This window comes from Myotis davidii, unplaced genomic scaffold, assembly GCF_000327345.1.
Source record: "Myotis davidii unplaced genomic scaffold, ASM32734v1 scaffold44, whole genome shotgun sequence".
Lineage (NCBI taxonomy): Eukaryota > Metazoa > Chordata > Mammalia > Chiroptera > Vespertilionidae > Myotis > Myotis davidii.
Window position 1 is genome coordinate 10533388 of NW_006299705.1, and position 16581 is coordinate 10549968.

The 16581-nt window shown below is 38.9% G+C and overlaps 1 protein-coding gene across 10 annotated transcripts in view; it reads right to left on the reverse strand.

Annotated features, from left to right (window-relative positions):
- The window catches only part of CCNH (cyclin H), a 48131-nt gene that overhangs the window by 29527 nt on the left and 2023 nt on the right, over window positions 1-16581 (reverse strand). For 9 of the 10 annotated variants that reach the window (XR_001515847.1, XM_015571589.1, XM_015571590.1 and 6 more), the window contains exons 2-5: window positions 15438-15560; window positions 11164-11237; window positions 9684-9894; window positions 5459-5622 (exon numbers count right to left, since the gene is read on the reverse strand). Coding sequence is in view for 9 of the 10 variants with exons in the window: in XM_015571589.1 (XP_015427075.1) it covers window positions 5459-5622; window positions 9684-9894; window positions 11164-11237; window positions 15438-15560 (572 nt within the window). In the remaining variant the exon portion in view is untranslated. Of the gene's footprint in view, window positions 1-5458; window positions 5623-9683; window positions 9895-11163; window positions 11238-15437; window positions 15561-16341; window positions 16430-16581 lie in introns of those variants that run through there. The other variant, XM_015571593.1, reaches the window with a different exon arrangement.

Genomic DNA, 16581 nt, shown 5'->3' on the forward strand with positions numbered 1-16581 from the left:
GGGGGCGGTGCCCCAACCCCCCAATTGGCCCTACCCTGAGCATGACTGAGGGTGGCATCGCAACCTCCCAATCTGCCCTGTTCTGTGCATGACAGGGGGAGGCACCCCAACTCTCCAATCGCCCTTGCTCTGAGCCCAACCAGGGGCTGCGGGGCAGCACCTTAGGATTGGGCCTGCCCTCTGCCACCCAGGAGCAGGCCTAAGCCAGCAGGGTGTTATCTCCCGAGGGGTCCCAGACTGTGAGAGTGCACAGGCCAGGCTGAGGGCCCCCCGTTTCCCCCGAGTGCACAAATTTTTTGTGCACTGGGCCTCTAGTCTATATATATATATATATATAAGCCTAAGTGGTCGTCCAACTGGTAGCTATGACACGGAGGCAGAGGCTCCCACCACAGCTATGATGTGCACTGACCACCAGGGGGAAGATGCTCAACATGGTGCTGTAGAGCTTCAGTGACTTGGCAGTTGCAGTTCTTGGGTGATGCACCCGGAACCAGACAGGAGGGAGCCCAAATTCAGGGTGTGTCACTCAAGATCTGCCTTCTCGCAATCCAGGATCTCTCGGGGGATGTTGGAGAGCCGGTTTCGGCCCAATCCTTGCAGGCCAGGCCAAGGGACACCACCAGTGCACGAATCCATGCACTAGGCCTCTATCGATTTGTAAAAGCCAAGATAAGAAAGCAACTTACGTGTCCATCAATAGATGAATGAATAAAGAAGTGGTGCATTTATATAGGGTGGGGCAAAAGTAGGTTACAGTTGTTCATATGAAAAAAATAGTACAAGAATACACTCTGTTTTGCATACCCACCACTGTAAACCTACTTTTGCCTCACCTTGTACAATGACAGATGACTCAGCCATAAAAAGAATGAAATCTCGCCATCTGCCACAACAAAGACGTACCTAGAGAGTATTGTGCTGAGTGAATTAAGTCTGAGAAAGACAAATGCCATATTATTTCACTTATATGTGGAATCTAAAAAAGTAAACAAACAAGCAGAACAGAAATAGATTCATAGATGCAGAGAATATTTTGATAGTTGCCAAATGGGAAGGGAGTTGGGGGCTAGATGAAAAAGATAAAGGGATTAAAACGTACAAATTGGTAGTTACAGAATAGTTATGGGGATGTTGCTTTTACCATAGGGACTATAATCAATAATAATGTAATAACTATGTATAGTGTCATATGGGAACTAGTTTATTAGGTCATCACTTTATAAGTTACATAAATGTTTATTTACTAGGTTATACATCTAAAACTAATAGGACACATACTAATGAGGCCACACTGACCACACTAGGAGATGTAACAGATACACTTAATACACAGAAAGACACATGGAGGTAGCCAAAAACAAGTCTCAGATGAAATAATGAGATAAAACTTTAAAAAAATAACTAAATGAAATGGAGAAAAGCAATCTACCAGATACAGAATTCAAAACACTGGTTATAAGGATGCTCAATAAACTTAGGAGAACAGATGAAGTCAGTGAGAACACACACAAAGAGAAACCATTAAGTAAACAGTCAGAAATTTAGAATATAATAACTGAAATGAAGAATACATTAAACAGAATCAACAGCATATTAGATAAAACAATCAAATCAGTGATTTGGAATACTAGGCAGCAAAAAATACCCAGTCGAAACAGCAAAAAGAAAAAAGAATAAAAAATGTGAGGATAGTTTAAGGTACTTGTGGGATAAGATTAAACATTCACTACTTGCATCATAGGGGTACCAGAAGAAAAGTAAGAGTACGGGACCGAGAAAATATATATGTATATGTATGTATGTATGTGTGTCTATATATACTGAGTGGCCAGATTATTATGACCAAAGTACAATTGGAACATTTTCCAGGATCGACCACATGTTAGGCCACATTTAAGAAGATTGAAATTATATCAAGCACCTTCTCCAATACAATGTTAAGAAACTAGAAATCAATTACAGAAGAAAATGGAAAAACACAAACACATGGAGGCTAAATAACAAGCTACTAAACAATGAATGGGTTAGCAATGAGGGTCAAGAAGAAATCAAAAGATACCTTGAGACAAATGAAAGTGAAAACGTAACAACCCAAAATCTATGGGATATAGTTCTAAGAGGGAAATTCACAGTAATCCAGGCCTACCTCAAGAAACAAGAAAAATCTCAAATAAACAATATAACCTTATACCTAAAAAGGAACTAGAAAATGAGCAAAGCCCAAAATGAGTAGAAGGAAATAATAAAGATCAGAGCTGAAATAAAATAACAGTCTAAAAACATATAAAAGATCATTAAAACCAAGAGCTGTGTTGTTGTTTTTTTGAGACGATAAAGAAAAGTGATAAACCTTTAACCAGACTCATCAAAAAAAGAGAGAACCAAAATAAAATCAAGAAGTGAAGGCTTAATGACTGACAACACAAGAATGCACAGGATTATAAGGAAATACTATGAATAATTATATTCCAACAAATTAGACAACCTGGAAGAAACATACAATCTTTGAAGACTGAATCAAAAAGATACAGAAAATATGAACAGACCAATTAACTACTAATATAATCAATTCGGTAAAAAAAAATCCCAACAAAAAACTTTTGGACCAGAAAGCTTCACAGGTGAATTTTAACACACATTCTAAGAATTAACACCAATTCTTCTCAAATCATTCCAAAAAAATTGAAGAGGAGGGAAGGGTCCCAAGCTCATTGTGTGAAGCTATTAATTACCTTGAATCCAGAACCAGACAAAGACATTATAAAAAAAGAAAATTAAATTAAAAAAAATTATAGGCCAAAATCCTTAATGAACTTAGATGCAAAAATCCTGAACAAAATATTAGCAAACTAAATTTAGCAATACATTTAATAAATCATAAACCATAATCCATTGGGACTTATTCTTGGGATGCAAAGTTGGTTCCATATCCACAATCAATTAATGTAATACACCACATAAAATGAAGGATAAAAATCATATCAATAGATGCAGAAAAAGCATCTGACAAAAGCCACCATCCATTTATGATAAAAACTCTCAGCAAAGTGGGAATAGAGGGAACATATGTTAATATAATAAATGTCATACATGACAAATCCACAACTGACATCATACTCAAGGTGAAAAACTAAAAATGTTTTCCTTAAGATCAGGAACAAGACATCCTTCCATTTTTATTCAACATAGTATTGGAAGTTCTAGCCACAGCAATCAGACAAGAAAAGGAAATAAAAGGCATACAAATTGGAAAGGAAGAAGTAAAGCTGTCACTATTTGCAGCTGACTTGATACAACAAGAACCCTAAAGCTTTCCCCAAAAAACTACTAGAACTAATAAATGAATTCAGTAAAACAGCAGGATACAAAATTACTGTTCAGAAATCATTTGCATTTTTAAACATCAATAACAAACTATCAGAGAAGTTAAGGAAAGAAATCCAACTGCATGAGGGGGGAAAAAAAATACACTTAACCAAGGAGTTAAAAGACCTGTACTAGTACTTAGAAAATTATAAGACAATGAAAAGACAAATAAATGGAAGCAAATACCATGTTCAAAGATAGAAATAATGAACATCATTTAAATGTCCATACTACCCAAAGCAATTTATAGAATGAATGCAATCCTTATCAAAATACCAGTGGCAATTTTCATAGAATTAGTACAAATGATTCTAAAATTTATATGGAACCACAAAAGACCCCAAATAGCCAAGCAATCTTGATAAAAAACTACAAAGTTAGATGTACCATGCTGCCTGATATCAAACTATGCTACAAGGCTATAGTAATAAAAACAGCATGTGTAGATCAATAAAATAGAGAGTACAATCTAGAAATAAGCCCACATCTATATACACAAAGGAGACAAGAATATACAATAGGGTAAAGACAGTCTCTTCAATAAATTGTGTTGGGAAAAATGGACAGATACATGCAAAAGAAAACTAGACCACTTTCTTAGACCATATAGAAAAAAAAACTCAAAATGGTTAAAGACTAAACATAAGACCTGAAACCATAAAACTCCTAGATAAAAACATTGGCAATAAACTTTTGTACATCGCTCTTAATAAGTCTCCTCAGACAAGGGAAACAAAATAAAACATAAACAAATGGGACTACTGCAAACTAAAAAGGTTTTGCACAGAAAAAGAACACATACAAAAATTCTGTATCGCTAAGAAAAATTTCACCACTGAAAAATATGCATGTACTCTCTATATGATACATAAACACATTAATCAAACATTTGATTATCTGAATTCTAGAAAGAGGCTTTCTTCCCTTAGAGACTAAAAGCCTCACACCTGAACTCCACTGATATCAATTATTTGCATGAATATCTTTTTCAATTAAGTCAAGGATTTATATATTATTATTACATTCCTAAAGTATAGTGCAGTTTAGGCACTCAGTAAAGGCTTGCTTAAGTAATTAGATATATATATCACTTTGGGACTAAATGTATATATTTATATACAGTTGGCAAGCTGTATTTGTAGAGAAGAGGCATACCATAAATTAAGCAAAATGCAAGTCCACAAATCCTTATCTTGGGTTTGTTTTGAAATTAAAAGTAACCTGGTGTATATACTATGATGTCCAGGGCAGTATTCTGTAATTAGTAATATTAATATTTCACAAGAAAACATATTCCCATTAAATGAAAGACTAAATCAACATCTGTTCATGTCTGCTGCCCCATATCAATGGATTTTGAAATTAAGGATGAGGGATGACATGTAGAACACCTTCCTCAGCTATTTCAAGGATTAAAATAAAACAGAACCTCAAAGATCTTAAAAAAATTTAATACAAAAGTTCAAAAAGTTGAGTTTGCTGCCAGACTGTGCTGGAGTTATAAATACAAATAATACAGGAATAATATTTAATTAATCTGTACTGAAGATATTTTTATAAGAATCAAGTGAATTCAATTTATGTAAAGTGCTTATCATAGAACCTGGTTCTCATTGTGCATTTATGTATTAAGTATTACTATTTACAACTGAATTGCAATTCATTTGGACATTCTTTAAAGTACTATTCATTCAATAAATCTTTACTAAATTCCATATGTCACACATACTTTATAGCAGGAGAATAATGATAAATCAAGGCAGACATATTTTGGCACTCATGTTGACCACTACTTCACAAAACTTTTAAATTTGCCATATACTGATAGCTGTATCAGTCTTTTGAAGATCAACCTGATTTACTTCTACTTTAGTCACAAACGAATCATCTTAGCTCAAAAATATCATACTCGATTTTTAAAGATTTCCTTAAAAAGTGATTTCATTTCTTCCCTCAGCTGCCCTAACCCTTCCAGCCATAGGAGATATAAAGGACTATATTCACAAAATGAACCTTACTTAAAAACTCAGATTCCAGTAGAGAATAAACTAAGTAACTGAATGATCTAAGTTAAAACACAAATTAATACCTCTCCATAGTAATTCCTGCTCTGGAAGCACTGGATAAAATGGCAGTCAGGGCGATTTGAGAAGGTGTGTATAAAAGGTAAGCATCCGTCAGCGCAACTCTATTAAGAAAGTCATCTGCTGTTTTCCTCAAAATCTCTGGATTCTCCAACATGGGATAGCGGGTCTAGAAAGAAAGTTTGCAAATGTTATTACTTATGAGGGTTTAATGAAGTGATAGTTCAAAATATTCATATTAATCAGAAATTAACACAAGATGCTTTTATAAAACTTTTTTCTATACTCTAGTAACAACAATCTTTCCATGTAAGATTATTTTGTACTCAACATTAGAATGTACTGAAAGTGCAGTTGTTAAGTAAGAAATATATGCTTTAAAATAATACAGCTCAAGTTCCCAGCATAGTACTTGGCTATTCTGATTTATGTTAATCCCTCTTTTTGTCCTTTTCCACAAAAGAAAGTATGGGAAAGGAGGCTCTTAGAAATTCCATTGGGTCTGAAGTTGATCCAAGAAATACATACTTCCCAGGTAATCCAGGTGATTCAGATGTAAGACAACGTTTAGGAACCAAAGCATCACCTCATTTTGATTTGAAATTCCTCTACTTAACGTTTACTTTTGGAAAGAAGCAAGTGGAAATAAATCTTGGTTTAATTACAGAATTATTTTTAGAAAATGCCTAAGAAATATGGAAGTTCCCATATTTCCTGACAATTCTTACCCTTTAACATGAGCCCTAAATCCTTGGATTTACTGTAGATACCACAATCAGCTCCAAAAGCAGTAAGAAATCTTTTCCATAATCTGAAACAAAAATTCAGATATAGCCTTGGCCTGTTTTGTTCAGTAGTTAGAGGTCAGTCCTTGGACTGAAGGGTCATGGGTTCAATTCTGGTCAAGGGCACATTCCTCAGTTGCAGGCTCCATCCCCCGCCCTGGGTCAGGGTGCATGTGGGAGGCAACCAATCGATGTGGCTCTCTCACATCAATGTTTCTCTCTCTGTGTCTCTCCCCCTTCCTTCAACTCTCTCTAAAAATCAATGGGGAAAAAAAATCCTCAGGTGAGGATTCACAAACACACACACAATCAGATACAATTGTGTAGTCACACCCAGGTATAGTCATGACCCCAGAATGCCTAACCTCTGACATTCCACTTTTCCCAATACATTTGTTCAATTATTTCACAGCTATTCTTTGTCATCCTTCTTAGAACTTTTGGTCTCTATCTCTCTACTTGTTTCTACTCACCTGTGTTCTCTGGTCCTTATTTCCCTCCTGATTACCCTGCACCATATGTTACCAACACATTGCTGGCAAAAGTTCAACAGGTGAATTCAACAAACCTCCTGTTTTGCAATCATACCTAGATTTCTGGTGCTGCTAGAGAAAACAATACAACTAAGAGGTCTGGTATTATTATTATAAACTAGAGGCCTCGTACACGAATTCGTGCACAGGTGGGGTCCCTCGGCCTGGCCAGCGATTGGGCCAATCAGGGCCGTGTCACAGGAAGTTGGCTGGCCAGGGGGATGGACCATGGGAGTTTGGCTGTGGGAGTGCACAGACAACCAGGGGGCAGCTCCAGCATTGAGTGTCTGCCCCCTGGTGGTCAGTGTGTGTCATAGCTACCGGCCAGTCATCTGGTCATAACAGTCACTTAGGCTTTTTATATATATAGATTTAGGTTCCCTTATCTTAGCAAGGCTCTCAACACTGCCTACCTATAATGTTCCATAGAAAACATGTTCTATTTTTCAGTGTCTATGTTAAACATTCTCCATCTCTCTCAATGTTTTAACTAATTCTCAGAAACTCTATCACTCATAGAAAATATCTGCTCTTAACAAAGAAACTCTGTGTCCTGCACCACTAAATTTCCAGGCATAACACTGTTTTCCTCTTCCCTGCCTTAAAAGAGCGACTGTTCCAAGGCCAACCCTTGTACCTTGCTTTGAAACCCACAGCAGGCCCTTCTAACTTACTCCAAAGAGAAACTTGAGCTACAGATTTCCCACCTTTCCGTTAAGCTCTCTCTCATTACCAGCTCCCCACATCAGTTTCTTCCAAAAAACAAAACTCAACAGAAAGCCATCCCTTTCCTCTTTTTCTAGCAGTTCCCTCATCTTCTCAATAATGCCATCTTCTTTTTCCACTTCAAAGACAAGCTGTCTAATCCAAGTTACATATAACTGTTTGCTCATTTAATTATTCCCCAAATGGCTCCAATCTGCTTTCACCCTGCATACGCCACAGAGACTACTTTCACCCAGATCACTTTTCTGGCACTAAATCCAGCAAGCGTTAACCATCTACTTTTACTCTGCCTAAATTCTGAGTGGGAGTGGGGAGTTGCTCATATTCATCTTCTAAAAGTTTCTACTTCCTTTCACTTTTCTAGAAAGTCCTACCTCGCTGGGTTATTTTTCAGTCTTCTTACTAGATTCTTATATTTCTCTACTTACCCTTTATATGATCCTCATTTAAATTTTCCACTTTCAGTTTTCCTGGGGCAATGATGCCCGAGGCTAGCCATTGTCTCTTACCTCCAGATACAAATGACTACCCACCTGGATGTGTTGCAGCCAATGGAAATTCAGCAGGTTTCAAACCAATTTCATCAACCCCCAATCCCTCTGCAGAACTCCCACTCCCCCGAGGGGTGGAGGTCCTCACTTGTCCTCACTCTCTTTATGTAATTAAACCTGAAGGTCTACTGATTCTGCTTACTACCTCTGAAGTCCATTAGGCTCTCTGTACCCGCTACTGCTACATGAGTCAAACTAACAGCAATGTAACTGGTATCCTTTCATCCATTCTAATACATTCTCCACATTACCATGACACATACAGATGTGCAATAAGTATATGATGCACACTGATGCATGAATTTGCAAACATGATTTGTTTAAAGGAGTAAACTTAATTTGACCTTCTCCAGACTTAACCTTTCACTGGCTTACCCCTGCTCTATTCAAAACCCGTAACATCACTTCCAGTCTTGGCTCCACCTTCCACTCAGGCAGCACTCTGTGGCAGTCTTCCCCCTCTATCTCTAAGCTGTTTAGGTTCTTTAGTGCACCATGGTTCTTGAATCTGGGCCTTCAACTGGAGAAGTCCTACTGGGATGCTCTTTCACCGCCAAATTTCTACTCATGCTATGAACTTCACTTTCCCCCCACCACTGCTTTTCAAGAAAGTGGAGGGAGGGGAGGGCGGTGAAACATCAATGTGAGAGGGACACAAGGATTGGTTGCCTCCACATACTCCCCTACCAGGGGTGGGGAGCAAACCCACAACCCAGGTACATGCCCTTGAACAGGAATTGAACTTGAGACCCTTCAGTGCATGGACTGATGCTCTAACCAGTGAGAAATACTAGCCAGAGCTGAACTTTATTTTTATTTACTTTTTTTGAACTTCACTTTAAAATGACACTTTCTCAGAACTACCTTCCCTTCCTCTCAATCTGCTATCTCCTTCAAACGTATCCTGTATTTTCCTCTCTGTAACACTGAGCACAATGAATATATGATTATTTTTCCCATTAGGTGATAAGGCGTATAAATGTTGAGGCTGTTCTTGGCTTCATCATCGAGGACGTTTGGCATAAAGAAGGTACCCAAATTTCACCTTTTAAATGAGATGAATGAACCAGTTTCTGATTCATGTTTGACTTTATGCTGACTATCCAAGTCCTTTTTCAGGGTCAAAACAAAAAAACTTAAGGCGTTTTTATCGATATTTATTTACTTACATTTTTTACGCTTATACTTTGATTCCAGATCACAATGTACTAAAACTAGAAGTCACTTAACAATTTTCTAGTTTAAAATTAAGAATTTTTTTTAAGGTTCTTTAAATAAAATCTATGACAGTATACTTCAGAATTACAAGAGTGATCTTACGTTTTAAAAGCATTACTCTGAATTCACAATGTTCTTTCTTATGACCCCTGAATCAGTATTTGCAGATCTACTAAATCAGAAGCTCTGGAACTGCAGCCCAACAAGGAGTTAACAAGCCCTCCAGGTGATTCCTGATGTACACTGAAGTTTGAGAACTATTGCCATGGAGGTCCAGGCCACGCTCACTTTTTAGCTGAGCCCATGTTTCAACAATTAAGATAATTAAAAGTTACGATAAAATTTTGGATTCTTTTGCTTATAGAACAATAGCAAAGGAGTACACTCTACTAGTTTACTTTTTACCAAAAAGATTACCTTTAAATCAATGAGAAAGCCTTCAAATGGTCTATAAGGATTGTGGACAATAAGGTGGAAATTAAGTTGCTGTATAAGAAGCAGTTCATATTCCAAAATCTGTTCAAGTGCCTTCTCCTGTCCAAGAGGGCTCTCCCGCAGATTTCCAACAAATTGTAGACTAGATACATTGAATTCATCCACTTTGCAGGCCAAAAATGCACACGTGAGCCTAGAGGAAAATATAAGGAATATGATGAGGGATCTTAAATTCAGAATAGAATGCAAGTCTAAATTACCCTTTACTAGAAAGTAATTTTCTCTCTCACACATATAACCAGGGATATGTATATACTTTGGAAAATATGTAAATATTTTATTCCTAAAACTACATTCTAAAATTGACTAATAGTCACAAGTGACTATAGTAGGCATTACAGGATATATAATATATATGTATATACATACTATATATATAGAGAGAGAGAGAGAGAGAGAGAAAGAAAGAGAGAGAGAGAGAGGGGGGCGGGTACTAGTTTTGTTCAAAGTTTTAAATCCATAGGAGACTATAAAATTAGGTTGAACTGTGCAGTACTGCCACAGCATTCAACCATTACTGACATATTGGCAGTTTCATATAGTTCAACCTAAATATCTGGAAGAACAAAGTAATTGAGGAATAGGAGTACTTTGTATCATGAAATACAGATGGAAGAGAAAAATATACAATAGTACACATATACATATACCATATGAATATGGGATAAAAGATAGGTTAAAGAGCTACCTTTGTAGAAGGCTTATCAGTGGAAGTCTCCAAGGGTATTTAAATAGGGGATTATTAACTTCTGAACAAACCTATGCAACTCTCATAACCAGTAATAAAATCACCACAAAAATCAAGATTGGAAGTAACAAGGGCTTGATCTAGATTGGTAGAAATGGGAAAAAGGAGAAAAAAAACAAACAGGGACAATGCAATTGACAGAAAGCTCTTTGATGAGTCTCATACTATTTTCAATTTTACCTTTAATAATAAACATAGTGCTCAGCAGAGCTCAGAAACACAAAGACCTCTGTTCAATTTAAATTAATCCTATATGGACTTATAAGACTTGTAAACTAACTGGATGTAGAAAGACAGGAGTTACCACTAATGATTCTCACTCAGCAACTAGGGGAAGAAAGGTACCACTAACAGAAAGGGGTATTAGGGAAGCTAGCTTGGAAAACACACACAATTTAAATCTAGACAAGTTAAAGTTCAGATGCCATCAATATTACAGGGAAGTGTTACAGATATATAAGAAGTATGCTTAGGGGATCTCCAGTTCAGGATAGAAGGCAAGTCTAAATTACCCTTTACTAGGAAGTACACACGTACACACACACACACACACACGCACGCACGCACGCACACACACACACACACACACACACACACACACACACAAAGGTCTTCCTAAATAAAAATCAGTAAGTTAGACAGACTTATACTCACATTATTATCCGGGGGTGATATTCCATTACTGAGTTATTGAGATAAAAACGCTTGAAATACATACAAGCTGTACCCTAAGGTTAAAAAAAATATATTATCAGAATCTATTCACACACACATTATATGTTAAATTTAGTTAAAAAAATTTATTTGTCGAAAGTTTCTTAGAAAACATTTATTTGCAAAGAACTATGCACCCCTATCTTCATTGCAGCATAGTCATGGTGGCCAAGACATGGAAACAACCAGTGTCCTTCAATAGGATTGGCTAAAGAAGATATAGTACAGATATACGATGAAATACTAGTTAGCCATAAGAAAAGATGAAACACTGTCATTCCAACAACATGGATGGACCTTGAGAATATTATACTAAGCGAAATCAGTCAGAAAAAGCTAAGAACCATGTGATTTGACTCATATTTGGGATATAAAACTGACACTCATAGACACAAACAGTAGGGTAGTTACCTGAAGGAACGGAGGGTCAAATGGTAACAGAAGGTGATTTGACTATGGGTGGTAGGCACACAGATCACATATCATAGAAATGTATCACTTAAAAACCTACGTGATTTTATTAACCAATGTCACCTCAATAAATTTACGGTAAAATGTTTTTAAAGTTATTCATACAAAATATCAAACCTTAATTCTTCTTTAATCAAAATAACTGTGATGAAATGTTACAGAAACACCACGCCAAGACCAGGGGTGGGCAAACTTTTTGACTCGAGGGCCACAATGTGTTCTTAAACTGGATCGGAGGGCCGGAACAAAAGCATGGATGGAGTGTTTGTGTGAACTAATATAAATTCAAAGTAAACATCATTACATAAAAGGGTACGGTCTTTTTTTCCAATAGTTTTATTCATTTCAAACGGGCCGGATCCGGCCCGCGGGCCGTAGTTTGCCCACGGCTGGCCAAGACCCTTTGTTGTCCTTTACCACCCACCATGGGTTATCCTTCCTATGGTTATTGGCTTATTAAAAAATGTTGTGGTTATTCTAGAATTCAGATTAATAAAAGTGGCCCAATTTTGAAAAATTTAAGGAAGAAAATGATGTTCACAGGTTAACCAGTCAATGTAAAAATATTAAGTATAACACAGTTGGGGCAATAAGCCTTCTCTCTAAATCTACTCCAGGTCTGTGATATTAACCATGGTTGCTGCTACCAAACCAAACAGGAGAAGCAGCATCTATTGTTTACTGACTGCAAGCATGTGCCAGGCTCTGTGCCACACACAAAACTACCATCTTGTTTAAACCATACAACAGCTGATGAAACATTGCTATCTTCACTGTACGGAGAAGAAAACAGAGTATCAATGAATGAACTGACTTGGTCAAGGTCTCACATTTTAATAAGGAACAGGGCTGGATTCAACAAAGGCTTGCCAGCACTTTTAACCACTATGTCATATGGCTAGAACCAATGAAATAAACATTTATCTATTTCATGACAGAAAAAAGGAGTACTTCTTTTTTATATCTTATGTGAAACAAAAAACAAAATTCTTAGTCAATTATAAATAAGCATCTACACTAATAAAAGAGAAACATGGTAACTGGCGTACGACCGCTATCCTTCCCATTGGCTAATCAGCGAGATATGCAAATTAACTGACAGCCAAGATGGCAGCCGGCAGCCAGGCAGCTTGAAACTAACATGAGGCTTGCTTGCCTCAGTGACAGAGGAAACCAATGTTCCCCGCCTGCGACTGCAGGCCTCTGAGCCTGCAGTTTAAAAACTATGTAACAAATCCCGCCAGACTTCAGCCAGCAGATTCGCAGCATTGTAAGCAAAGGCCAGAAACCTACTTTCAGCAGCGGAGGCCTAAGAGCTGGAGCCAAGCCTCAAAGCTAAAGCTAGCACAGAATAAAAAAAAAAAAAGGAAAAAAGGAGCGGTTGGGAGCTTCAGGCCCCCCCAGCCTGAAAACATCCCTCAGCCCCTCACCCAGACTGGCCAGGCACCCCAGTGGGGACCCCCACCCGGAGCCAGGACCCCCTTCAGGGCAAACCAGCCAGCCCCCACCCTATATAGTAAAAGGGTAATATGCCTCCCAGCACCGGGATCAGTGGAGCTGCGAGGCCTCCCGGCACTGGGATCAGCGTGACAGGGGGCAGCGCCCAAACCCCCTGATCGCCCTGTGGCTCTGTGTGTGACAGGGTGCGGCACCCCAACCCTCCCCTCCCCCACCACGGGCCCTGCTCTGTGACGGGGTAGAGCCATAACCTCCCCATCAGCCCTGCCTTGAGTGTGACAGTGGCGGCGCCCCAACCCCCTGATTGGCCCTGCTCTGTGGGTGATAGAGGGCGGTGCCTCAACCCTTTGATCTGCCCTGCTGTGTGTGTGACAGGGGACGGTGCCCCAAGCCCCCTATCGGCCCTACTCTGTGACAGGGGGGAGCTCCCCAACCCCCTGATGGGCCCTGTTCTGTGTGTGACGGGGGGAGCTCCCTAACCCCCTGATGGGCCCTGCTCTGTGCATGACAGGGTACGTAGCCCCAACCCCCCTGATGGGCCCTGCTGTGTGCGTGACAGGGGGCAGCACCCCAACCCCCTGATTGGCCCTGCTCTGTGCGTGACGGGGGTGGCGCCGCAACCTCCCCATCGACCCTGCCTTGAGTGTGACGGAGGCGGTGTCCCAACCCCCCAAGTGACCCTACCCTGAGCGTGACTGAGGGTGGCATAGCAACCTCCCGATCTGCCCTGCTTTGTGCATGACAGGGGGCGGCGCCTCAACTCCCCAATCAGCCCTGCTCTGAGCCCGACGAGGGGCTGCACCTAGGGATTGGGCCTGCCCTCTGCCACCCGGGAGCAGGCCTAAGCCAGCAGGTCGTTATCTCCCGAGGGGTCCCAGACTGCGAGAGGGCACAGGCCGGGCTGAGGGACTCCCCTTCCCCCCGAGTGCACAAATTTTTGTGCACCGGGCCTCTAGTTTATATATATAAAAGCCAAGCGACCATCAGATGGGTCACTATGACATGCACTGCAGCTGGCCAACCAGCCCAATTGGGGGCAGCCCTTCCCCCCAGCCAGGCCAGATCAGGGGTGGGGCCGGCTGGCCAACTGCCCACGGCCGGCCCTGTCCCCAACCAGCCATCATCAGGGCGGGCCAGCTGGACCCCACCCATGCACGAATTTGTGCACCAGGCCTCTAGTGTTGTATAAAGACAAGTTCCACAAAGTTGTTCATTCAAGCACTCAGTTTCTTCAGCTGAAAAGATCACTTAAACCTACTACTTCATGCTATAATTCTCGTATCAGAAAAGAACTAAATCTAGAGATAGAAGCTAATCAAGTATATCTAAAATTCTTCCTTAATCTTTGATCTTTCCGGTGAAGGTCTACGAATACTTTTAGACTTAATATGTTCAAAAAAGTTCAATTTTTTCAACTATAAAAATGGAGATTATTTCCTAGGGGGTTAATCTATATTGTGTACTAAGATATTCACTCTGTATGACTTCAAAACTTAAGACTTATAATTAAGAGACTTTCATATTTAATCTTCATGACAAATCTGTGAAATATGAAAAAAATATTTTATACTCCTCCCTCTTTTTTCTGTATCTTTCAGCTTTTTAATCTCAGCGTATCTTCTATAAAAAAATAATACACAAAATAGGAACAATTACAGGGACAGTGTATTTAATCCATATAGCCAAAAAATTCTAACTACCTGTTTCTCCTCACCACTGCCCCATCACAGTAAGCACACACCTACACACAAATGGGGTCCTCAGAATCATATATCTGAAACATCGTAAGACAATTTTTCATCCAAAGAAAATCTCCAGCTTCTATAAATCAGGTTTAAACATTCCCTATGGCATGACCTTCAGCTAGGGATCTTTTGATTAAAAATATGAATAACTGCATTATTTCAAACATATTTCTGTGTGTGATACAGATGAAGAAGCACTAGTCTAGTTTTGGTCCTAGTTCTACTGAGGACCTGGAGGGAAAACAATTTAATTTTTTCTTTCTTTATAAAGTGAGGATGTCATGGCTTATCATACATCTAGAAGACCTCAGAATTCTTCTATGAAATGAGACTTGAAACATAAGATATAATATAGGAATTCATAATTTAAGGCAGTTATTAAAAAATATATGTGACAAAAACTTAAATACATAAATTATATATTTATATAACTAAGCTGCATTCCTGAATGAAGTGGATACATGATTGAGCTATAAATTTAGAAGAGTTCATATTTCAGAAGTCAGACAAAGGACATACTTCATCGCTAACATAACTTACCACCACAGACCTCGGCATTGCTGGCTTAAATACTGAACAAAATTCCAATAATCTTTTCTCATAGTATTTGCAGAGTGTCATTTCTTCATGAGGCTCAAGGAAGACTGGATCATTAGGAAGAACCTTTAGATCAAAAGTTACAACAAAAGTTCAGTAAATTAAATGATCTTAAAATATTTTTCCCTGTCCAGATTATATCTCCAGCCAAAGGGAAATATACTACATCTCATTTTCTCTTTATAGAATTGTTAAGTATTACATAAAATAGCGTTAGGAAAATATTTAATGAACTAAAACTATACCATCATTTCACAATTTCTCAGAGTGTCAGCTGGACATTGCTTCATTAAGGTATAACCTTAATCCTGATGGTATGTGTGCATATGCTCACAGGTAAGTGAAATAAAAAAGAAGATATAGCCATAACCAGTTTGGCTCAGTGGATAGAGCGTCGGCCTGTGGACTGAAAGGTCTCAGGTTCGATTCCGGTCAAGGACATGTACCTTGGTTGTGGGCACATCCCCAGTAGGAGGTGTGCAGAAGGCAGCTGATCAATGTTTCTCTCTCATCGACGTTTCTAACTCTCTATCTCTCTCCCTTCCTCTCTGTAAAAAAATCAATAAAATATTTTTAAAAAAAGAAGATATACACTGCTAATAATTGGAAAGTTTTCAAGACCCCTTTCTCAGTCACGCAGGTTGAGATATAAATCAACAAGTATCTCAAGGATAATTCTGACTGAAAACATTACCTCTCATCCATCTTGTAAACTCTCTACAGGATACACTTGATGGTTAGCAAATACAACTTTACAACAAATATCCATTAGTTGCTGTTTCTGGTTTAATTACAACTACCAAAATAAAAGATATATTGAAGTCCTAACCTCCAAGTACAGGCATACCTCGGAGATATTGCGGGTTCCGTTCCAGACCACCGCAATAAAGCAAACAGTAATCTTTTTACAGGTGGAGGGTCTTGCCTTCAGTTTGTAAAAAAACAAAACATCTGTGACGCACAAAAAGTGACACTCAATAAACTGAGGTATGCCTGTACCTCAGAATGTAACCTTATTTAGAAACTAGAGGCCCGGTGCACTGTGCGCGGGAACGGGTCCCTAGGCTTAGCCTGTGATCAGGGCCAT